This window comes from Narcine bancroftii, chromosome 4, assembly GCF_036971445.1.
Source record: "Narcine bancroftii isolate sNarBan1 chromosome 4, sNarBan1.hap1, whole genome shotgun sequence".
NCBI lineage: Eukaryota > Metazoa > Chordata > Chondrichthyes > Torpediniformes > Narcinidae > Narcine > Narcine bancroftii.
In genome coordinates, this window is record NC_091472.1 from 250675628 (window position 1) to 250700476 (window position 24849).

Sequence of the window (24849 nt, forward strand, 5' to 3'; positions counted from 1 at the left end):
TAGACATAGATGAGGAGGACATTGAAGAACTCCTAGAGGTGGTTCCGGAGGAACAGAAAATTGAAGAGTTGCTGGAGCTAGAGCAAGAGAGATTAGCTGAAGAAGAGGCAAGGGAAACGGAAACTGCAGAAGGAGAAGAAGAACAGGTGCAGAAGCGGCAAATTCTTCGTGGACCTTAACAACTTGATGAAGAGATGGATCCAGGCACTGTACGCTTTTTACTGATGCACTCATACAGTGTTTGCTGCATATAAAGGAAATGATGAAGAAAAAGCAAAGTCGGCAAACAACACTGGACATATTCCCGAAGAAGCCAACATCTCCCCACGAGGAGCCTCAGCCAGGTCCTTCAGGCATCACAGAATGGCAGTTCATTGATGGAGGTTATTCGACCTGAAACTCTTCCAGTGGAACACTGAGGAATTTGAGAACAGTGATGTGGATTATCCTGATCCTCTGTTACAGCGTGTGTAATGAAGGCTAAACTGTTTACATAAAAGTTTAAAAAAGTGAAAAATTTAAACAGTTTAATTTAGCTTTGCGAAGTATATTCAGTATATCCACATTGCATAACACCCAATTTCACAGAACATATAGTAACATTAAGCAGTGCATACTCGTATTTCACAATGTTCCTAATTTAGCTTATTTTTCAAATCTATTAGATGTGCAAAACACGATTCAAAGAAAAATTGTAGTTGCTGATACGAGCAGAACATCCTTACACTATCAGTAGGACAAAGACATTGCATATACATTTACCCTTGATGCTCATTGGCATTACTCCAATTAACTGTTGTTGTTCAATGGACCTTTACAGATAGTGCCAAATGTGAACCCACATCACTGGTGCTGTAATAGGGTTGAGCTATCCACGCCTTGCCACATGACATCCCACCTTCTCTTGTCAGTGCCATGTCCAAAGAAGGCAAGCATGTCAAATCTGTTCTTTACCACTCCGTCTACCGGTGTGACCTCTTTCAGAGAACTATGAACTTGTACTCAGTTTATTCCGATGAACACTGAAAGCACTTTTCCAAGAAAAGTCTTTCCTTCAGCACCAGAAAGTTTGGGATTATATTTACATCAGCCTTAGGTACAACTCAATATAGATTTTTCTGCCATTCGTTCATTTTATACTTTTATTCATCCCAAAGTCCTCAAACCCAGTTTTAAATAATTGCTCCAGCAACATCTCTTTGGTGGGGTGGAGTGGGCTAAATAAAAGAGCTTATGGATAATGACACGTTGAGCTCATTTCATTCACTTCATTGTGGTAGCTCTACGTTTAAAGGCCCTTGCCATTAGACAAGTGTCTCAAGTAAGGTTAAAAGGGGTTGGAATTATCTGGCCCCAACCTGCCAACTTAATCTGGCAGTTGAGAATGAATGTCATCAGCATGCCAATTACCAGTGAAAATAAGAATCTCAAATGCAAATCACGGACAACTTTCTCTTCCTGTTTGCTAATACACTGCAAAGATTTGCAACTATGCAACCCCCACTGCTCTAAACTCTTACTTACCCTGTGGTCTGCCAAAATGTAATCTACTTATACACAACCTAGCAGGAAGTCATCCAGTAGCACACATGGTGATGAATAACGTCCAACAAAAATTCAGTACAAACAAAATCTTGCCAGAGGCTAACTGAAAAACGAGCTGGAGAGTAGCTAACAAGGCAGCTCAGAAAAAAAAAAAATCAGTTAATAGTAGAGGTTGTCACTTCCTCATATTGCTTTATGTAGTGAAAATACCTGATCGTGTGCATTGATGGAGCATTTGGAATGAAAACACAACAAAGAATAGTTTAAGTCTTGCACACATGAAACATGAGGTACAAAGTAAAAAAAAACAAATCATGGCAAATGATATTTGTGATGTAGGTGAATATTGTAAACATTTCACAGTTCCAAGGTTCATTGATAGCATGAGTTATGCAATGCCTCCATTCTGACCAAGTCTCATTATCCTGAGCTTGGTCCATAACCCTCTCACCTTTCTTGTTCACAGAAATGCCTTAAATGTTGGGAGATGTACTTGCCTTCACCACTTTCAATGGTAGCTTTTCCATGTACGTACGACCACCTGGTGTCGAAAAGATGGCCCTCAGTTCCCCAACGCCTCACTTGACATACAGAACTGGAGTCCAAGCAGGAAACACTCACTGCCTTAGCAGTATAATGAACCCAATAAATCAATCAATTTACCAAAGGGATGAAAATGTTATTCAGTCGTCATTAAATGTGCATAAATGCTTTACATTAGATAGATAGGTGAGTTTCAGAATACTGGAACTAGAGAAGGTTATAATACTAAACATATGCTCTCTACTTTGGACTACTCTACCTTGGGGAAAAGTCTATTCATCTTATCTATGCCCTTATAATTATACAAGGACACCCTCAGGCTCCTATGGTCAATTCTTCAGACCCAGTAACATCCTTGTGAATACTGTTTGGACCCTTTCCAGTAAAATCACATTCTTCCTAAAGCAAAATTACCATTCCAAATATGGCCATAACAATATATTTAATTTAAAATCCCCCCCCCATAATTATCAAGGAAAATAAAACAGGAATTACTCATACAATCAATAATTTATAAAATTAGGCTGATCTGGAGATGCTTCTATCATTGTTCATTTAACACAGACAGTTGCACAAGGCTTGATGCTATAGAACAAGCTCACAAACTTCAGGGGAAGTATCCTTTCCTCCATTTGGCAAAATTATTGACAAAAAGAGAGGGAAAATTACCACTATGGAAGAAAAGCACACAACAGCCTCATTCTTGCCAATTATGAGCAAAAAAGTGGCAAAATTCAAAAAGGGAATATGTCAGGAGCAAGTGGATCTAACAAGGGTGATGTGAAATAGAAGAAATGGAAAGGGTAGACTCCAGTAATTTTACATTGACATTCAATTGCAATTATTAGATGCATTGTACCACTGTACTTCTTAGGCACCAAGGATTACAAGCTTAAATTCCAGTTTTGCACATCAAATGAGGCATGAGGACCTGACAGCTTTGTTGCAGGAGGAGTGAGCTGTTGGCAGAATGGATGGGTTTGTGAGATGATTTGCTGTTTCCATCTTTTCTGCTGGGCTGTGAGCTCTCCTGATGTGTGGATTTTGGTTTCTCAGTGTCAATAACAATGCACCTTCACCACTCTGAGTGGTTATGGGCCAGGAATTCCCAGCAGACTGTGACGATGCTTCAATGCTTTGAGGTTGCACTTAATTTTAATAGAGGAGAGGAATGTATCTGAACCGAGAGACCCACTGGCAAAAGGGTGATATCCCCTGTTACTACCTCTCCCGTCTTCCAAATGGTTAATTATAAAAAATAGATATGCATTTTTTTTTAAAAACAAACTTTATAGTTGATCATAACTAGATTTTTGTTTAAAAATATTTTACATAAAATTGCATTTCTTCAGATCATCAATCAATATCAATTTCTTCAGAACACTCTGAAAATAGCCACCTGTAATTTGTCCTATGAAGTTTTTTCAGTTCTTTTTCCTCAGATTTGGTCAGTTTAGGTACCAGCTCTTCTGGTAAGTGCACATTCTGTTCCTCTTGCTTATCTTTAATGACATTCATCTCGGTGTCGGATTCACTTTCCTCTTTTTCACTCTCTATTTCTTCTTCCTCCTCTTCCTCTGACCTAATTTTAAAGGTCACAAAGATAAAGGGATATGCATTAAGTCTTCCTTCTTTCATTGAGTACTTGAGCTAGAAAATGGAATGTGGTACATTAGCTGGAGTCAAATTCATTAAAAAAAACATTGAAGAGACACTGCAGTCCCAAAGTAAAACTCAACATCAATTTAAATATGGGAATCAATAAATTGCAAAAGCTGGAAATGTGAAAGAAATTAAAAGAAAGCACTGGAAATCATTTTTATAACACTTGATATGATTTGTAAATCTTGTAAAAAAATAAATAAATGAAGAGGCTAGATCTCCAAATGATGATCAAAGTGACTGAGTTGTCAGAAAAATTGATGATAGATAAATGGCCATTTTGTCTGAAATTCTGGTGTATTTCTGAAATTTCAGCTCTTCCCTTATAAAGTCCAATTCAGTTTGGTCAAACAACAATTTTGTCTCTAACTTAAATAAACTGAAAATATTACTCATTTATTGCACTGAACATAGAATTCTTCCTCTCTTTAAAAATAACTATTTGTGTCAATTTTTCTTACTTTTGTTGTAAGATTTGAAATAGTAAATTAGTTTTGCTTGTTATCTCATTTAATATGTTCTATCCTCTCCACTGATCATCCTAAACTGTTTTTTCTACTAAATACCCAATCCTATGGTCACTATTAATTATTTACTAGTCCAGTGGTTCTCAACCTTTTTCTTTCCACTCACATACCACTTTAAGTAATCCCTATGCCATAAGTGCTCTGTGATTAGTAAGGGGAAGTATCCTTTCCTCCATTTGGCAATTATTAGTTTTGGGTGGTATGTGAGTGGGAAGGGAAGGTTGAGAATCACTGCTCTAGACCCAATTCTTACTGAAATCTTTTGCTTCAGAAAAATTGTCATTGGCCCATTTCCTTTGGAGTTATGAAACCGTGCACATAATGAGCCAATTAGGTACGATTAAAACGGTGCTTTTCAAAGTATTCCTTTCCACTCACATACCATCTTAAGCAATCCTTTACTAATCACAGAGCACCAATGGCATAGGGAATACTTAAAGTGATATATGAGTGGAAAGAAAAAGATTGAGAACCACTGTAGTAGACCAAAGGAGAGAAATACATTTGGCAAAAATGCACTCATTGGAGTTGAGATGAAAACTAGCCTGGACCAGAAGGAAGTGAATCAACAACATTTAAATGATCTCTTCTAAATTTAACACCCTCTACACAGTTAAAAATATTCCCTTTAATTTAAGTAACCTATCCTACTATCACCTTCTATAGCTTATTCTCGTTTGACCCGTGAAATTCCTGTGCTATTTTTAATCATATATTTTAAATAATCTCAGTTTTTAAAATCGTTCCCATCTTCAAAGACAACAAAACCAAACTCCGATTATCTGAAATTGGATTCTCTGAAATCCTTATTTATCCAAATTTTTAAAAAAAATTGGTTAAATGAGGATATTCGAAACAAATCAGAAATCCACATTTATCTGCATTTTTTCCAAAGCTGAACTGATCTCACAGGTTGAAAAAAACTTGACGCTATGAAATTATAATGACAATTGTCCTTCTTTCAGTTAACTCCCTATCCTCTTTCCATTTCTTCTTGATTGTGGACTTTTCTCTCCATCTCTTGCGTGTCATTGTCACCCAGCCTCAAGCGGTTGGACTCGTGCGGGCGTGCAGCAGGCCTCGGGGAAGATTCGGAGTTAGGACTCAGCGTCGGGATCTCCAGTGACCGGGGAGATAGGAGCCTACCGACTCACCAGTGAGTATTCCACTGGCCCGGGAAGCCTCCCCGGGGATCAACGGCAGGGGTTGGGAATGTGTCGGGAATCGGTAAATGGCACCAGCATTGTGACCAGCACTTTTTTGGTGAGAGTTAAACATTATTTTAATGCTCAAAAAGCCTTCCCTTGTTGCTTGTTGTTGTTCAAACATTGATACGTGTGATTTGTTGTTGCTACTAGACTGTTTTTTTCCAAAATGCTCCAGTTATCTGAAAAAAAAATAACTGACATAGGCCCAATAGATAATTAGTGCTGTACTGTATTCGATGGCTACCTTCGTATTTGACAATTAAAAACTATTACTCACTCTTTGAGTGACATCAGTTTCATTTGTTGAATTTAACTTAATATAACCTATCACATGTCCATCTGTTTAAAATTTTTCATACCTTATTTATCTCCATTGCTCTCTTTATCTTAATGCTACTTACAACTCTAAGTCTCAAGCTTTTAATTTAGGTTTTACTTGGACTGATGAGCAACCAAGTCAAACAAAACATTCTAATCGTGTTTTTCTCTAATTCTTATTAGTTACTTCCTTTTTTGTTTCTGCTTATGTGAGTTTACTTCTTTTTCCTGACCCTCGTGAGGTCTGTGCAACAAAATTGCTGACAAGTGAAGGCAGTTGTTTTTGGCTAACTACAGTAGTATTGTTATGGAAAAGCATCAATCCAATGCACCATTTAAAGATTAATACACCAACTCTAAAATATGCTGTAAAAACTGAAGGAATCCTGTTAATTTATTCTGTAATGATACAAGTCCTTTGTTCTATAGGACTTCACTTGTCTGAAGGAAAGTATCGGTAGTCTTTTCTGGTCTGGAATTTTCCAAAGCAGCTCCCACTCCTTAACAGAAGTACCCAGCTATCAGTCTGAAGCTCAGAACACAGGTCCAGTGGGGTCAAAGCATCAGGCCACCAGCCTGGGCACTAACTGCAATTTTAATTTTTAAAAAGTTTCATTTAATTTAGAAATGGAGCACAGTAACAAGCCGTTCTTACTTACCCTGTACGCCTTTGGAATAAGAGAGGTCCCAGAGAAAATCCACGAGGTTACAGGGAGAACATAGAAACTGCTTGTACACACTGGAGATTGGAACCCATGTTGCTGGCATCATAAAAGCATTGTCCTAACCATGCCACCCCGATATTAAAGAGCTCTTTTAAAGGGCTGCTATTTCCTTGATATTGGAGGATGCCATTTAGTCAATTGAGTCCATTCCATGCCAGATCTCAAAGCAATCCCTCCTTAGCCCCTTATTTCTCTGTCCCCTATTCTTTCTCATATACTGCCCAGCTTTCTGATTCTTGGGATGGCTTACAGTACCCAATTAACAGACCAGATAATATCTTTAAGACATTAAAGGAAACTGAAGTGCCCACACAATCAGAGAGGACATGCAATCCCCTCACAGGGAGCACAAGAGCTGCTGGAGCAGTGAGGTAGTAGTACTATCCGCTATACTACCATATGGCCTCATTGCAATGGACTGTGAGATTCTTTGAGTTCCTTCTCTAGATATTATACCTGGCAGAAGCAGCATCAGCAAATTGAGGGATTTGAAGATGGAGGGAGGAAAAGCACCAAATTCCTGGCTTTAAGGGAATGATTTGCCTTCTGAAATTAAAGTGTGTGAATAGGTTTTGCAAATATGCGAATTATAGGGCCTTGACCTTTCAGCCTGTTCCACTATTTAATAAGATTACAGCTGACCCAACTGCAACCTGAACTCATTCATGTAGTTTTACTCCAGCCGCTGCTTAACAAGCCTTTTGAATTAAAAGAAAAACACCCAGTTTTGTTTTTGTATTTTTTCTGTAATGGTTTGGACTATTTCTCAGATCTGAGGAATGTGAAATGGCTGATCCTGTATTATGGTGTCCTTTCCCTCTCATTTAATGGAATGCTGGAAACCCGAAAATGCACACTAATCCTTGTGTACACACAGATACAATGTATTGTTTTACACATCAATTTATCTTTTTACCAGTTATTGAATTGATGAAACTGTATTTCATTCAAAAGTTGCCCAAATTTAAAAAACGTTATCTAGTTTTACCTAACGGAACAAACATATCCAAAGTACCAATTCACAATCTTACCTTTCGTCCGTCTTTGGAATCAGTAAAGAATTAATAAACATCAGACACAGAAATGAAGCATTTGGTAGAACGTGAGCTGGTGTATGAAGCATCTAAACAAAATAACAAGTGTTTTTAAATAAAAATTTTTGCCATTCAAGTTTAGAATTCTAATTTTTATATACACATCATTCAAATAATTACCTCATTAATTGCAGCAGAGCCTTCAGGCAATGCAGTTTGCTCTACTTCTTGCCAAGATTTTGTTTGATGTTGTCTATGTTTCCCAAGCAGGATATGGAAAGGAGTCATGGCAACATTTTCTTCTGCCACCAGCTTAAAGCAAATAGAATCATGTTACAAGGCTGATGACTTTCCAGAGTCAAATTCTTACCAGAATCAAAAGTAAATTTAACAGTTCTTGACCAATATTTTTTTTTCCCCACTGAAATGAGTAACAAGAAGACATTGAAAAGGAAGTAGGTGAACAAGGTTAAAGAACACAGAATACCATACCAGTTTGGATTGAGAGCTGGTCAACAGATGAAAAACAAAGATGGAAGGCAACCTATTACAGGGACTAAACCCAAGATTGCTCATGACACAAAACTAAGTGATGAGGATGCAGAGACAAGGAAAAGTGAACGGGCAACAACATGGCAGGAGTACAATGTTAAAAAGTGGTAAATATTGATGTTCAGAGATCTGATGACTGTATTAAAAAAAAACATTGAAAGCCTATATGCAGGTTCATTCTTTCTTTCTTTGGCTTGGCTTCGCGGACGAAGATTTATGGAGGGGTAAAAAGTCCACGTCAGCTGCAGGCTCGTTTGTGGCTGACAAGTCTGATGCGGGACAGGCAGACACGGTTGCAGCCGTTGCAGGGGAAAATTGGTGGATTGGGGTTGGGTTTTTCCTCCTTTGTCTTTTGTCAGTGAGGTGGGCTCTGCAGTCTTCATCAAAGGAGGTTGCTGCCCGCTGAACTGTGAGGCACCAAGATGCACGGTTGGAGGCGTTATCAGCCCACTGGCGGTGGTCAATGTGGCAGGCACCAAGAGATTTCTTTAGGCAGTCCTTGTACCTTTTCTTTGGTGCACCTCTGTCACGGTGGCCAGTGGAGAGCTCGCCATATAACACGATCTTGGGAAGGCGATGGTCCTCCATTCTGGAGACGTGACCCATCCAGCGCAGCTGGATCTTCAGCAGCGTGGACTCGATGCTGTCGACCTCTGCCATCTCGAGTACTTCGACGTTAGGGATGAAAGCGCTCCAATGGATGTTGAGGATGGAGCGGAGACAGCGCTGGTGGAAGCGTTCTAGGAGCTGTAGGTGGTGCCGGTAGAGGACCCATGATTCAGAGCCGAACAGGAGTGTGGGTATGACAACGGCTCTGTATAAACATTGAAAGCCTATATGCAGGTTCATTCTTTAATGAAGAATGAAATGGCCTTTGCGGTAAGAGGATTTGAATACGTTTAAAGATGCCCTACAATAATAATACCAAAACTATTGTGGCATTCCCTTTGAAACAAATACAACTTTACCTAAAAAACGTGTTCTTGGGACAATGAGTCTGATTTACAAGGAGATAGTGGTTCCCCAGATTTAGGGTAACGAAGGCCTCAGGCCTGAAATGTCGGTTATATATTTTTACCTCCTATGGACCTTGAAAAACCTGCAAGGTTTTCATGTTTCACTCTAAGTGTAATGATCAATGACTTCAGGGACATACAGATTTTCTAGATGGCTTGGCAGAGTTGATGCAAGAAGGGCGTTTCCTTTGGGTGAAGACACGAGAACTAGGGATCAAAATAAGAGGTTGGCCCTTATGGGCCAAGATGAAGAGATATTTCCGAATACTGAATCTTTGGAAGTTTCCATCTGAGAGCTCTGGGGATCAGTTAACAATTTCATTCAAAGCAGAGGTCAAAAGATTTCTGGATAATAGAATAAAAGTATGCAGGTATAGGGCAGAAAAAAAATTGATAGTATACTGTATCTGATATTATCTTGTTGAATGGTGAGCAGTGTCAAGGGTTAAATGCTCTATACTCACCCTGATGTTTATAATTGTAGAAGATACATACAAAGGTTGTGAGGGAAAGAGTCTAATGACAAATATATTCATTTTATTGACTAAATCAGGTTAATATAAATGTATTTAATGACTTGTTTCCTAGTTTTAATGTTTTGCAATTTTAAAAGAGTGGATTTTTTAAAAAAAATAAGACATTCAAGCTTTGTGACAGACTCAGTATGTGGTGTAATTTCATCAATTTCTGTGGAACTGACAATTTTCAATGCACCGTGTTGCTCAATACCTCATTCTTCAGATCAAAGCTTGCTTTTCTCATTATGTTTCTATCAAGTATGATGCCCTATTTAAGAGCAGGTTTAGGTTAGATGTATGGCAAATGCAGGTGGCAAGTAATTCCATGGGAATTCTTGGGCATCATATAAAAGTAAACATTACTTCCTTTGGCCAGATTGGTACCGGCCACATTATAAGTACCTGCTTGCTGGATAATGTTTGTCTTTCTTCTACTGATTTTGTACTGAATGTCATCAAGTCCTGCAAAGGGAAAATAAAATGTTTACCAACATATTAAAACCATGATAATTTAGAAGTGCTGGGTCACTTCAGTAGGAGTTAGATTTACTTTACCTGGGAATCTGAGAGGAAATAGAGCTGTGATCTGGCCAACCATGGCTGGCTGCCTGAACCACAGTCCTCAGCCAGTTCTCTGGGAACAAAGAGAGCCCATTTAACTTGAACATTACACACATTCTTCTGCATGTATAAGGGTCGTGGTTCATCAGGCTTAAAAATAAACACTGAAAAGAGAGACAAAATTCAGTTGTTGACAATATTGTAACTGACAAAAGTAAATCTTAATGGAAATAAAAGAGGACAAATTTTAAAAAGACAACGAACTGGCATTTCCACTATGATTGTGGCTACCTATTGCAGACTTGTTCTAATGAAATAAATAGTTGGGGAAAAAAAATTGAATATTGTGACCCATGAAAGACTGCAGATTCTGGGATCTGGAGTAAATCTTCTGGAGGAAATCAATAGGTTGAGCAGCTTCAGCGAAAGAAATTAAGTTGTCAAAGTTGTGGGCAGGAAAAAGACAGAGTGCAGAAGGGAGAAAACTTGGTATAATGAATACGGGGGAGGGGTGGGGGAGGGATTGCTGAACCAGGGAAGACTGAAGGTTGATAGAAGCAGGTAATTGGCAGGTGCCAGACAAAGGGAGAGAGGGATGAGGAAACAAAAGATGGAAGATGAATCATACAGTGTTGAGCAGTGATATGTAAATGCAAAGGCTGCCAGTTCTTCAATCTGATAAAAAAATAAAAGCTGACATTGGTATAATGAGAAGTGTTGGGAAAGAGCAGTTACGGAAGAAGAGATAGGACCAGATGGACCTAAAAAAAAAGGGGGAGAAGGAAACCAGGGCAGTGTTTAGCAGGGAAAAAGAGAGGACTCGTTACCTGACATTAGGAAAGATAATGTTCATACCATTGAGGTGCAGACTACCCTGGCGAATTAGAAAATATTTTCTAGTTTACAGTGAGCCTCATTTTGGCATTGGAGAAGGCCAAGGATGGACAAATTGGTGTTGGAATGGAAGGGGGAGTTGAAATGGAATACAACCAAGTGCACAGGATGGCCAATGTGGACAGAGCGAGGTTGGAGGAGGTAAACATGAATCTGTTGTTTAGGTCCCTATGGTGAGGGAGTAGGTGTAAAAGTAAGAGACACATCTTCTGTGGTTACTGGGGAAAGTATCAATGGGTTGGGAATTGAACACAGTGTTCAACTCAGTGGAATATTAAGTTATTGGCTAGGGGAGAGTGATAGACGATAATTCACAGGTTTCCTTGCCCCTTCCCATGGTCTATCTAGTGGAGTCTAGCATTGAATGAAAAGATCACTTTTGACGAGGAATTTGAATATCACACTTATTTCAATGAACGTGCAAAGCTATGAGGGACATCCATAAACATTGGCGTTTTTTGGGTGGCAATTTTGAAAACTATAGTAATTTCAAAAATTAGTTGAATTAGCTTCTGGATATGAGAAATGTTCTAATTTAATAAACAGTTTTGACAGCTGACTCTACCAGGTACTTTGGCAGCAGTGATTAATTTTAAGCAGTTTCTCAGGTTGAGTGGGGATTATTTTGCAACCCGCCCACCCCAACCCCTACAAGTGATGCCATTAATGTCACCCTGCAGGCTCAAGCTGCTTCTTCCTTAAATTAAGCCAGGGAACTGTACAGGTAAATGGGAACCTTCCTCGTAGGTAAGAGAATAAATGGGAAGTTCACTGCTGAGCAAAACAATTTGAATCAAAAAAAAAATCACAAACTGGCAGGTGGAATGCTTTTACTCCCATGCAGCTTCATCCTGGAACTTAGTATCCATGCTGGTAACCCAACCTTATTGCTAACAAGAATGACTGATTCCTTCAGTCTCTGTCAAGGCTCTAGGTGGGAAGGTTAGTGCTTTTTAATGTGACTGTCCATGAAGGAAAATGAGAAGCAGTAAATGAAAGACAATAAAATTTAAAAAAAACGTAGTGTCATGCCATAAAATTAAACAAAAAAATTAATACTATCAGTTTATCTCCCATGTGTTTCTAAGGGAATATTCTAGAAACCATGCTGATACAATGGCTTTGAACACACTTCAAAACTTAAAAAGTCAGTAACAAAGCTAGATTTAAGCTGTAAATGAACAAAAAACAATGACTGTAACCCCATCAGTTGAAAAAGGAAATGTAAATTTAAAGAAATTCCAATCTTTTCAAGTACTAAATTAAATATATTAGTTTGCTCTTACTTCAATAAAATACATCAGAACTTGCATGGCAAATAACCATTATACTTACAATCTACAGTCCTGTAAAGTTCAGAAAAAGCAGCTACATTCTCAGAGAGAGGATCAACTTCCAATACCATTACATTCAGTTGTGTGCTCCATTCCACTGTAAAGCAAAGCACGAGTTTACAAAGAAACTTAAAACATGCTTGATAATTGTCAATAAAGCAACTTTATCTGTCAGCGGAAATGTCATACTCACAGGAACAACACAGAAGGTTCCAGCAGCAAAGAAATCCATTATCAGTTGTGGCCAGGAGGTACTTTGAACAACTAAGTCTTCCAAAGGCAAGGTGTCTAAAAGATTAAAGTGGAACAATGAGTTAATGGGGTGCGTGGCAAGATGGCGTAAGGAACAGACGTGCCTTCCAGTCCTCCCCTGACTCTGATTTAATGTTTTGTTTTTAAGTGCCTGTTAAAATTCTTTAAAAAGTTTAAAAATAGTAAGAGTAGTTGAATTCATGCCTAATGGTACATTTGTTAAAAAAAAGTAAAAGAAAATACCAACAGATTGCTAAAAAATTACATTTCCCGAAATTATGTGAGCCTACCTGTTTACAAGAAGCCAGGACTCAGCGTGGAATGGATCCAGGAGAAGAAGCGCAGGATTCGGCATTGGAGCTCTGCTCTGTACCGGTAGGGCTCTCTAAAGATGGCACTCGGCAGCCTTTAGAACAAAGGGCTGGCCGGGTGCGTGTATTTCAAACAGCAACCGCTGTGAGCGCTGTCACCGAGACTTTGACAGCTGAATCAGCTGGGGCGCCGCCAGCTGGAGAGTTAAAGAGCCGACCTCCGATTGACATAGCGGTGGCGCTGCGAAATGCACCCCCAGTCATGACATTTTTCCCAGGTATGGATATAATGGAAGCTTTTGATGAAATATGGCTTAAGGATAACCCTGACTATCAGCCTCCTGATGTTGCTGAGGGGGCTGTGGCAGGAGTTTCTACATGGAGTCATACTGCAAGAAAGGCTGCTAAACCAAGGGAAGGGACAGAAGACCCTTTGGTTTCTCAGAAACAGCAGGATCCTACTATGTCTGAATCTACTTTTGCTGATATGATTGTTAAGAAACTTGAATTTAAGATGTATTCTTCAATGAAACAGCTCGGTAGCTCTATAACCCACGTCCATTCTAAGTTTAATGAATTGGTGAATATCAATAGTCAACAGATGGCTGACTATGGAGCATTTAAACTTGAAATCACTGAAGGACTTGATATGTGTGATCAAGGTTTAGTTGATGTACAAGATCAACTGCAAGATGTAAACAAAACAATTGAAACATTGCAGATTCAGAATAAAAATCTAGCAAAAAAAGATGATTATTTGGAGAACCAATCTAGACGGAACAATGTAAAAATTGTTGGTTTGCCAGAAGGTATAGAAGGGCCAGATCCAAGAAAATTTTTTACCGAATGGATTCCACAAGTGTTAGGGCAAGATAAGTTCCCTGAAGGTTTAATATTGGAACGTGCTCACAGAGCTTTAAGAAGGAAATCTTTTTCAGGACAGAATCCGAGACCCGTTCTGGTCCGTTGTTTAAATTATTGTGATAGAGAGACAATTTTACATGTGGCTATTAGAAACGTTCAGCAAAATAGATCTCCTTTGATGGTCCAGAATAACCGTGTTTTTTTAAATCCGGATTTGAGTCAAGAAATTATGTTTCAACGACATGAATTTAATTCTGTGAAAGAGTTGCTGTGGAAAAAAGGATGCAAGGCAACTTTTAGGTACCCTGGAGTATTGAAGATTTTTCAGGATGGATATCAGGCAAAGTTTTTTGACAATCCTAAAGAAGCTATGGACTTTGCTCAATCTTTACTGATCACGCAATTTCAAGAACGACGTAGTCCTCCTCGGTCTCCAAAGAGAGTGGAGATACAAGATGGGAATCAGATTTCAAGAAGAAATGGAAACAATGGTGGTCGAAGTGATAAAATTGATTTAAAAAAATATACATTTTTTTTGGAAGATCTTAATCATTGATGATAGTTTAATATGAAATGGGAGTTGGGAGAGGGAACTGGGTGGGCACTATTTTCCAGAAGTCGTCAGCTACGTGTGTGTTATCTCACACCCAGTATTTTGTGGGAGTTACCGAATTGTGTGGTTTAAACAGGAGGGGGTAGTAGTAACCTCCTGCCTGTTTTTTTTCTTAATTTTTGGGTTAAGAAGTGAAGTTTTTTTTATTACTTTTTTTTTAAATAAAAAAAAATTCTCTTTTTTTAATTTGTTTCTGATTGTAATTTTAAGAGGGAATAAGAGAAAGGGTTTTTCTTTTGTTTTGGGGTTTTTTTTCTCCTTTTTTTTCTTTTTTTTCTTGTGTTGAGTTGTAAGGAATGTCTAAATTGAAGTTTGCTTCTTTTAATGTCCAGGGTTTAAATAATCCCATTAAACATAAGAAAGTACTTGCTTACTTAAAAAAATTAAAAGTTGATGTGGCTGTTTTACAGGAAACTCATTTGACAGATAAGGAAGATTTGAAACTCAAATGTGAATGGGTTGGACAAGTTTTTTATTCTTAATTTAATTCAAAAGCAAAAGGAGTGGCAACTTTGGTGCACAAGAATTTACCATTTCAGTTACAAAGTGAAGAGAAAAATGGTGGAAGATTATTAAAATTGAACTGTATAATTTTTAATGAAGCTTGGACTTTGCTTGACGTTTATGCTCCGAATGTTGAAGATACAGCTTTTGTTGTCGATATGTCTTTATTACTTGGACAATCAAATTCTAATGTGATGATTGGGGGAGATTTGAATGTGGTGTTGGAGCCTTTATTGGACAAGTATCCAAGAGTAATTAAAAAATCGAAGATGGCAGTTCAAGTAACTAATATGATGTCAGATTTGAATTTAGTTGATATTTCGCGAAGATTTAATCCTACAGAGAAAGATTTTTCTTTTTATTCGTCACGACATAATTCTTTTTCTAGAATTGATTATTTTTTAATTTCAACACATTTGCAGGATAAGGTTACATCTGTGGATTATAAGGCAAGATTGGTTTTGGATCATTCATTATTATTATTAGAATATCAGAGTTTACAGGATGTTCAGAGAGCTCCAAGATGGAGATTTAATACTATGTTACTGCAAAAACCGGAATTTATTAGTTATTTAAATCAACAAATTGAGGTTTTTATTAGTAATAATAGTAATTCTGTTTCTAGTCATTTTGTTTTATTGGATGCAATGAAAGCTTTTTTACAAGGTCAAATTATTAGTTATGCTTCTAAAGTAAAGAAAGAGAGAATTAAAGAGATTGAAGATTTAGAGAAAAAGATAACTGTTACTGAAAAAGAATTTCAAAAAAATGCTACTGAAACGCAAAAGAATCTGTTAACTAATTTAAAATTTAAATATAATGAATTACAAACTTATCGGTTTGAATGTTTAATGAATCGAACTAAACATAAATTTTATGAATGGGGTGAGAAAGCTCATAAAGTTTTGTCATGGCAGTTAAAAAAGGAACAATTATCTAGAATTATACCAGTAATTAGAAAGAAATTGGGTATTACTTTTAATCAAAAGGAAATTAATGAGGAATTTTGTAATTTTTATAAAAAATTATATACTTCGGAATGTAAAGATGTAACTGAGGATGCTATAGATTCTTTTTTGAAAAATATTAAATTGCCACAGTTGAATCAAGAAGATAGACAGGAGTTAGATAAATCCTTTACAGAAAAGGAAATAGAAACAGCGATAAGAGATATGCCAAATGGAAAGGCACCTGGTGAAGATGGATTTTCTATAGTTTTATAAAACTTTTTATGCTGATACATTTCCTATATATAAGGATGTTCTCCAACAAATTTATGATACTTTTCGATTACTCGAGTCTTGTTCCAATGCAATAATTACAGTTATACCAAAAAAAGATAAAAATCCTTTACAGGTTTCTTCTTATAGAGCAATATTGCTGTTAAATGTAGATTATAAAATTGTAGCAAAAGCTATGACTAATCGATTGGCTCAATATTTGCCTAAAATAATACATAGTGATCAAACGGGATTTATAAAAAATAGATATGCGTCAGATAATATTTTGCGTTTAATAACTTTGATAAATAAATCTAAATCTCAGATGAATTATCCAATAGTGGTTTTGCTGGATGCAGAAAAGGCTTTTGATAGCGTGGAATGGAAGTTTTTGTTTAAAGTACTTGAGGAATTTTGTTTTGGTTCTTCATTTATTGGATTGATAAAGGCTTTATATAATAGTCCGAAGGCCAGAATTGCTGTCAATGGGCAGATTTCAGATTCTTTTAATTTAACAAGGTCTACTAGACAAGGATGCCCATTGTCACCTGCTTTATTTGCTATAGTTATTGAGCCTTTGGCACAATTAATACGTCAAAATGAAAATGTTAAAGGTATGAGAGTTTTGAATGAGGAATATAAGATTAATCTATTTGCTGATGATGTTTTATTATATTTGGTGAATCCGGGTATTTCTTTACCAGCAATTCAAGAATGTTTAGAAATTTATGGTCAATTATCTGGTTATAAAGTAAATTGGACTAAAAGTGAAATTTTAACAATTTGTAAAAATGATTATTCAATGTTAAAAAGTATTACTAATTTGAAGTGGACCACACAAATTAAATATTTAGGAATTAATGTTAATACGGAATTTCAAGATTTATATTCAATTAATTATCTTCCTTTAATAAAAAGGATTAAATTAGATTTGATTAAGTGGAAGGATTTGCCTTTGGGTCTATTAGGGAGGATTAATACTATAAAAATGAATATTTTTCCCCTCCGAATACAATATTTGTTTCAATCAATTCCTTGTTTTTTAAATAAAAGTTTTTTTAAGGATTTATATAAAGCAAATAGAGATTTTTTATGGAAGGGAAAATTTCCGAGGGTAGCGATGAGAAAGCTGATGTGGGATTTTCAATTTGGAGGTTTAAGATTACCGAATTTTCAACATTATTATGAAGCAGCACAATTTAAATTTCTTAGTGCATTAATGAATATGGATGATCCGCCCAGTTGGGCAAAGATAGAAATGGCGGTTATTTCAGAAAAGTTTTACATGAGTTTTTGTTTCGATGGAATAAAAATTTATTATGAACTTATGATGTCCCAATATTGAAGCATTTATTAAACTTATGGACAAGAAAACTTAATAAATTGGGGCTCAAAAATAAATGGTCTGGATGATTGCCATTATATAACAATCAACTTGTTCCTTTTACAGTCTCCAATATTACTTTGAAACAGTGGGAAAGGAAGGGAATAAAAAATTTATCCGATTGTTTTTCTGAGGGATGTTTTTGTTCTTTTGATGAATTACAAAGGAAATTCGGTATTAGTGGAAACTCTGTATTTGTGTATTATCAATTAAGATCTTTTGTAAAACAGATATGTGGTCGACATATGATTTTATTGCCTGATTCTAATTTTGAGGAATATGTACTTTCAATACCACAAAAGGGATATATATCTGATTTGTATTGTATTTTACAAGAAATTAATAGTAAAAAAGATTGGGATAAGGATAAGTTGAAATAGGAAAAAGATTTAAGTCTTACAATAGCTGAAGAAGCTTGGATGGAAATTTGTCAGAATAGTATTAGGAAATTGGTTAATGCTAGATTAGCGATGATTAATTACAATTTTATACATCAGTTATATTTAACACCGGAGAAACTAAAAAAGTTTGGTCTTAGTAAGTCGGATTGCTGTTTTCGTTGTGACCAGACGGCTAATACTTTTTTGCATACTGTTTGGTGACCGATTGCAACAGTTTTGGAAGGGTATTCAATCTATATTTAATAGTTTATATAATATGTCTTGTATTAGATCCTGGTATATTTTTATTAGGGAATATGCAATCATTAATTGATTTGGGCCTACAAGATTATCAGATTTCTTTTATCTATTTAGCTTTAGCTGTGGCCAAGAAATGTATAGATCTTACTTGGAAAGATAGAAATATATTAATTTTAGATAGGTGGTATTTGGAGATGAAGTTCTGTTTGACTATGGAAAGGATATCTTTTTCAATTCAGGATAGGATGTCTTTTTATAGGTTGAAGTGGACTCCGTTTGCTAAATATATTCATTTAAGTTTGATTTAAATATGTTTTTAAGTTTGATATTTTAGTATTGATAATTTTTTTTAAATTTTTTTGATGTTAGTATCTTTATTTATGTTTTATCTTTTTTTGTGTAAGGGTTTTTTTATATATAATTATTGTTCATTTTATTAACTCTTCACTCTTTATTTTGGGAGGGTTGGACTAACTTTAAGCTAGGTCATTAGTGTTGTGTACTAATTTGGGGGGGGGGGGGTTTAGTTTATTTAGTCTGCCGATGTAGTATTGTAATTTTTATTATCTTATGTTTAATCTTTTTACTGTAACTTTCTATTTTATTCATGTTATAAAAATCTTAAATAAAGTTTAAAACAAAAAGAACAATGAGTTAATGATGGTTGGTTATGCCTCAGCGATGATCATTTGTGGTAATGAAGGGACAAAGTAAGTGTTTACAGAGCAAGTGGCACTTTATATAAATGCTTGTAAATGATCACATTCATCAAAGATCACTAAAACTATCCAGGACATAACTCAATCATCTGATGGAAAATAGAACTGAGAAAATTTTCATGAATCCATTGATAACAATTGCGCAATCTCAAGAATCAAAGATTTATTTTTTACCATGTCTAACATACACATTAATTTTTTTCTCTCTCAGGGGCTTTCTGAACTGAAGTTTCTCTTCACTGCTTTACAGAAATAAAACCTTATTATGCTGATTTATGCAAGGATTATGACACTGAGTGAACATCAATAAGGGAAACATGAGGTTGAAATGTGTGCAAATTTGTTTCATTATTGGGTAACTTGACAGTCATCGGCAAAGAGCAAAACATTATTCCTGAAATTTCAACATCAGATACTGATTTCATAATTTCTTTACCGTATTTTGCCGGGTGGCTGACAAAAAGTACATTTCAGGTCCCACGTATTTGCATCCCACAGAGTGATGATTTGTTCAAAACTGACGGCAAGAAGGGAACCATCCTCAGAGAAATTACAATTTGTGGCCTGGAGGCTATGATACGTTCCCACAAAGTCACACATCCATGATACGCTTTCTCCTGGTAATTAATTTTCAGAGAACAAGGTAAGAAGAAAGCATGGAAGTACAACCTGCTAAAATCAATCATTAGAAACATTGGGCTACAAATTTTGAACTTTACATTCCAACAATCAGCACTGCAATTTGATACTCATGGTAATTCTTCACAAACATGAAAATGCAAAACACAGACAATATTTCTTTGCCAATTATCAACAAATGGTTTGCAATTAACCAAGCAGTAAGAATGCTCACTAAGTCAAACAGTCAACAAATTTGGTACAAATATTACTTAACAAAATGTTCTCATGATTGAAATTATGTCCAGTAGGATATGGCAATTTCTCAAAATGTGAAGCTACACAACAGCACCTTCTACTGTTAAATCAGATGCATTTATCCACCACTACATCAGGATGTACCAATTCTCTGCCTATGGCTCAGTATTCATTACACATCCAGATTTGAAGATAACTTATTACTTACAACAATAAGATGGCATTAAGTGATCCTCTTTTCCATGGACTTTAAACATGTCATAAATGTACTGATGCCAAACCTTAGAAACTCACTGACAGATGTGTGGTTTAAAATTGTGTTCTCAATTCAGTCTGGATTTCCAATAGCATATCAACCACAATACTGATCAAATGGAAAATATCCATTTTAAAGATGCCCAAGTCAACTGCTTTAACCATGAAAGAGAGCCAATATCTAAATAGCCCCATCTCTCACATTCACGGTTCATTTACTCAGTGTCGTGCGTTGCTCAGATGATGCTTTCTAAAAGTTGCACTGAAGACCTGAATACAAAGATAGGTACTTACTATATATATCCGAATCATCCCCCAGAATCCAGACTTTAAAACAACAGTCCAAGCTCGCTGTTACTAAAGTAGGTGGACTTCTGGAACCATTCAAATTCTGAAAACAGAGGGCTGAAATATGGTTTTCATGAGGCGTGCAAATTGTGGTATTGAGGACAAAACTATGGAAAGGGAAAAATATTTAAAAAAAAATCAGATGTATGCATCTTAATTTACTGTAATATTTGGTGCATCATTTTATTTCCATGGAATTGCTGGACACAAGCAAATTTCAGCTCCGGGTAACAAACCTAGCATGGATTTATAATTTGATCTTAATGCGATTTTTAAAAAATCCAACGGCATGTTTAGGTGATTCTTTTACATGCTTTCTTTATTGATGATTCATCTTAAATTTTATAAAAAACAATATTTAATGTTGCTTTGCTCAACACAGTAAATGATATTAATACATATAAACTAATTGAGCAATTCCAACTGTAGTTTCAGTGGGCAACTTTCCTTGGTATGTGGCTATTTACTATTTTAGTTATTTTACCTCTGGACTTGCAGGAGTCAATGAAAGAACACCTTCATTTATAGATAATCTCACTTAAATGTTTCTTGTTGAGCTTGGTTCTGGGAGCTCCCATTTTAGACCCAATATTTTGATTTTGAATGGGTGTTTATAAACCCAGAGACGGAATTGGACGATGTTAAACCGTTTTCTTTTTGTTTAAAGCACAATCCAACTTTTCAGATGACTGTGGATACTTACAGTGGGAAATGCCCATAATTTGACTCATGCTAATCAAGTGCTCTGGTATTGTCAGAGAATTAAAAAAGCAACTGATGCTTAAATAGTCATGATAAAGAGACCGCTCCTCTCAATCCAGGATGTACACTTTGTTCCAAATTTGGTGAGTTACTGTATTTCACCTGTCTATGGCTGAGGAAATCCTCACCTCTGATTTTTCTTATCATAGGTCCAAAACTTCATCTGCAATTCAAGTGCAGTTTCATCATCCATTCTTTCTTCCACAGTGACTAACCATGTACCCTGACAATCAAATGCTGCCTTGACAACTTTGGTCAGGTTTAATCCTGATTGATTGATGTTTTCTTGTTGCACAATATCCAGCTGTGAAAGAAACCAAAAAATATAAACTTTATCTACACTTAATTTTAGTAAGTTGGCGTTATTTTATTTTTAATAAGTGCCCAGAAATACTACGTGTACTGAATATCCATTTGAATTCCAAGTTACCGAAGCATTTATCTTTACAAGTGATGAAATTAATAGAATATCTCACAACCCATTTGTTTCATTTGCTCCTGGTATCTAACATTACAAAAGATGTGTTTTGTAATTTTTCATTATAACAGAATAAGTTGAAAGCTGCAGATCAAAGTAACTTAGATAACACTAATTATTTTATTCAGCTCAATACCTATAAACACTCTTGCAAAATATGAGCCTCCATATTCATGAACTAATAAAATCTAAAGTAGTGTTTAAATATCATCCAAAACACAAAACCTTCATGAATCATCAAATGTGAAGACCTCTTTGTGATAAAAACATAAAAATGCTAGAACTCAGCAGGTCTCAGAGCGTCCAAAGGAGGTAAAAATATATAATCATTGTTTTGGGCCTGAGCCCTTCATTAAGATACAAGCAAAAAGGCTGGGGGAAGGAAGAGCACAAGTCAACAGGCAAAAAGTGATAATTGGAATGGAGGAAGGGAGAGAATTGATCGGCAAACAGGTGTGGCTCCAATGTAGAACTGGGGGTGAGGGGTGGGAGGGTGAGGGGAAGAGAAACAGAGAAGGATACATAGGGATAGGGGAAGAGAGATAGGGGGAAGTGTAGGCAATGTATAGCATTTCCTGTGGTCACATGTAAATAGGCTATTGAGGGAGGGAAGGAGCGGACAAGGGAGTCATGAAGGGAACGGTCCTTGCAGAAGGCATAGACGGGGCTGGGGGGAGGTTGGCTCTGTGAATGCATTGCTGGGGGAAAGGAGAGATGGTAAAAAGAAGAGAGCTAGAGGAAAGGAGACATAGGGATAGATTGTGGAAGTGGTGAGGTTTCAGAGAAGTCGATGTTAATTCCATCTGATTGGAGGGTGCTCAGATGGATTATAAGTTTGTTCCTCCATTTTGTGGGTGGTCTCAGTCTGGCAGTCTACGAAACCATGGATAAACATGTCAGCAAGGAAATGGTACAAGGAATTGAAATGGGTGGCCACTGGGAGATCCTTGCTATTGTGGAGGACCGAGCCAAGGTGGTGAATGAAGTGATCTCCCATTCAGGGTCCAGTTTCTCTAATGTAGAGGCAACCACAAAGGGAGCACCAGATGCAGAATATGACCCCTGCAGATTTACAAGTGACGTGTTGCTTCACTTGGAAGGACTGTTTGAGGCCCAAATGCTGGTGAGGGAGGGAGAAGTGGATGCAGGTAGAGAACCTCCTGCAGTCACAGGGGGTGATTGGAAGGAAGGAGTGGACAAGATAGTTACAGAGGGAGCAGTCCCTATGAAGGGCAGAGAGGGGAGAAGGGAAGATGTGTCTAGTGGTGGGATCATATAGGTGGTGGAAATAGCAGAGGATGATAAGTCGGATGCAGAGGCTGGTGGGGTGGTAGGTGAGGACAAGGGGAATCCTGTCCTGGTTGAGCATGGGGACAAAAGGGGGCCAGGGCGGATGTACGGGTAATGGAGGATATGCAGGTGAGGGCCAAGTTGATGGTAGTGGAGGGGAAACCAATGTTTTTTTTGAAGAATGAGGACATATCAGATCACCTAGCATGGAAGACCTCATCCTTGGGGCAGATGCAATGAAGACAGACGAATTGCAATAAAGAAATGGAATCCTTACAGGGGATGGTGCGAATAAATCTAGTCGAGGTAGCTATGGGAGTTGGTGGGTTTGTAGAAAATATCTGTCATGGGTTTGATTCTGCAAAGGAGACAAAGTGATCGAGAAAGGGAGAGAATTATTAGAGAAGAACCAAGTGAATTTGAGGTCAGAGTGGAATATGGCAGCAAAGTAGATAATGTCGATGAGCTCATTATGGGTGCATAAGGCAACACCAATGTAGTTGTCAATGAAGTGGAGAAAGAGTTGAAGAACTTTGCCTGTGTAAGCTTGGAGCATAGATTGCTTTACATAGCCAATAAAAAGGTAGGCATAGCTGGGGCCCATGATTAGGAAGAAATGGGATGAATCAAAGGAGAAGTTATTGAGGGAGAGGACAAGTTCTGCCAGCTGGAGGAGGGAGGTGGTGGGGGGAACTGGGGGTCTGTTATCGAGGAAAATATGAAAGGCTTTGAAGTCTTTGGTTTGAGGTGGTTGTTGAAGTTATGTAGGGTACGTGAAGCATCACAAATGTAGGTTGGGAGGGAATGAACCAGAGGACAAAATGGAGTAGAGGAAGCAGATACCACTTTGGTGGGGAAAGAGCATGTGGAAACAAGAGGTCTGCCTGGATAATTGGGTTTGTGGATCTTGGGTAGGAGGTAGAACTGGGAAACATGGAGGTTGAAGACCATGGACTGGAGATGACCGGAAGTGTTGCACGAGAAGTAAGACAAGGTCTTCAGTTCATAAAATTATAGATTATTCAGGAATCTGATGGCAGCAGGGAAGAAGCAGTCCTTGTGCCATTGGGTGCTCGTCTTTAGGCTCCTGTACCTTTGGTGGTGGGGGCTTTTGAGGATAGAGGCTGCTTTCTTAAGATACCTCCTTGTGTAGATGTCCTCAATGGAGTGATGCTGCAGGCGAGTTAATAACTCTCTGCAGTTTATTCTCATCTTGAGAGGTGGCGCCTCCATATCAGGCTGTGATGCAACTGGTCAGAAGTCTTTCCGGTACACCTATAGAAGTTTACAAGAGTCTTCGGTGACATGCCAAATCTCCTCAGGGGACTAACCAAGTATAGCCGCTGGCGAGACTTCTTTGTGATTGCACCAACATGATGGCTCCAGGACAGACCTTTGGATATATTAACACCCAGGAATTTGAAGGTCTTGACCCTCTCAACTACTGAGCCCTCGATGAAGACTGGGTCATGTTTCCCTGACTTCCTTCTGAAGTCCATAATCATCTCCTTGGTTTTGCTGATGTTGAGTGCACCATTCAACGAGCTGATCTCCCTCCTGCACACCTCTTCATTGCCATCTGTGATTCTGCCAACCACTGTGGTGGCAATGGCAAACTTGTAGATAGTTTTGGAATTGTGCCTGGGCACACAGCCATGGGTTGATAATCAGTGAGGAAGAGACGCTGTTTCCAATTCTTATTGACTGTGGTCTTTCGATGAGAAAGTCAAGGATGCAGTTGAAAGTGGTGGGGTACAGAGGCCTGGAGTTTTGACCAGCACTGAGGGAATAATGGTATTGAAGGCTGAGCTGTAGTTGATGAATTACTGTTTTCGAGGTGGTCCAGATCTGCTCAGAAGGCCAGTGATATTGCATCTGCTGTGAAGCAATTGTGA

General features: G+C 37.4%; 1 protein-coding gene across 2 annotated transcripts in view; it reads right to left on the minus strand.

Moving 5' to 3' along the window:
* Positions 1-564: 564 nt before the first annotated feature.
* The window catches only part of wdr75 (WD repeat domain 75), a 51069-nt gene continuing 26784 nt past the window's right edge, over positions 565-24849 (minus strand). For both annotated transcript variants that reach the window (XM_069934728.1, XM_069934729.1), the window contains 10 exons: positions 21315-21490; positions 20371-20531; positions 19382-19562; positions 12631-12725; positions 12439-12534; positions 10204-10373; positions 10051-10110; positions 7743-7874; positions 7560-7651; positions 565-3670 (listed from right to left, as the gene is read on the minus strand). In XM_069934728.1, coding sequence (XP_069790829.1) covers positions 3445-3670; positions 7560-7651; positions 7743-7874; positions 10051-10110; positions 10204-10373; positions 12439-12534; positions 12631-12725; positions 19382-19562; positions 20371-20531; positions 21315-21490 — 1389 coding nt within the window. In that variant the 3' untranslated portion in view covers positions 565-3444. The remainder of the gene's footprint in view (positions 3671-7559; positions 7652-7742; positions 7875-10050; positions 10111-10203; positions 10374-12438; positions 12535-12630; positions 12726-19381; positions 19563-20370; positions 20532-21314; positions 21491-24849) is intronic.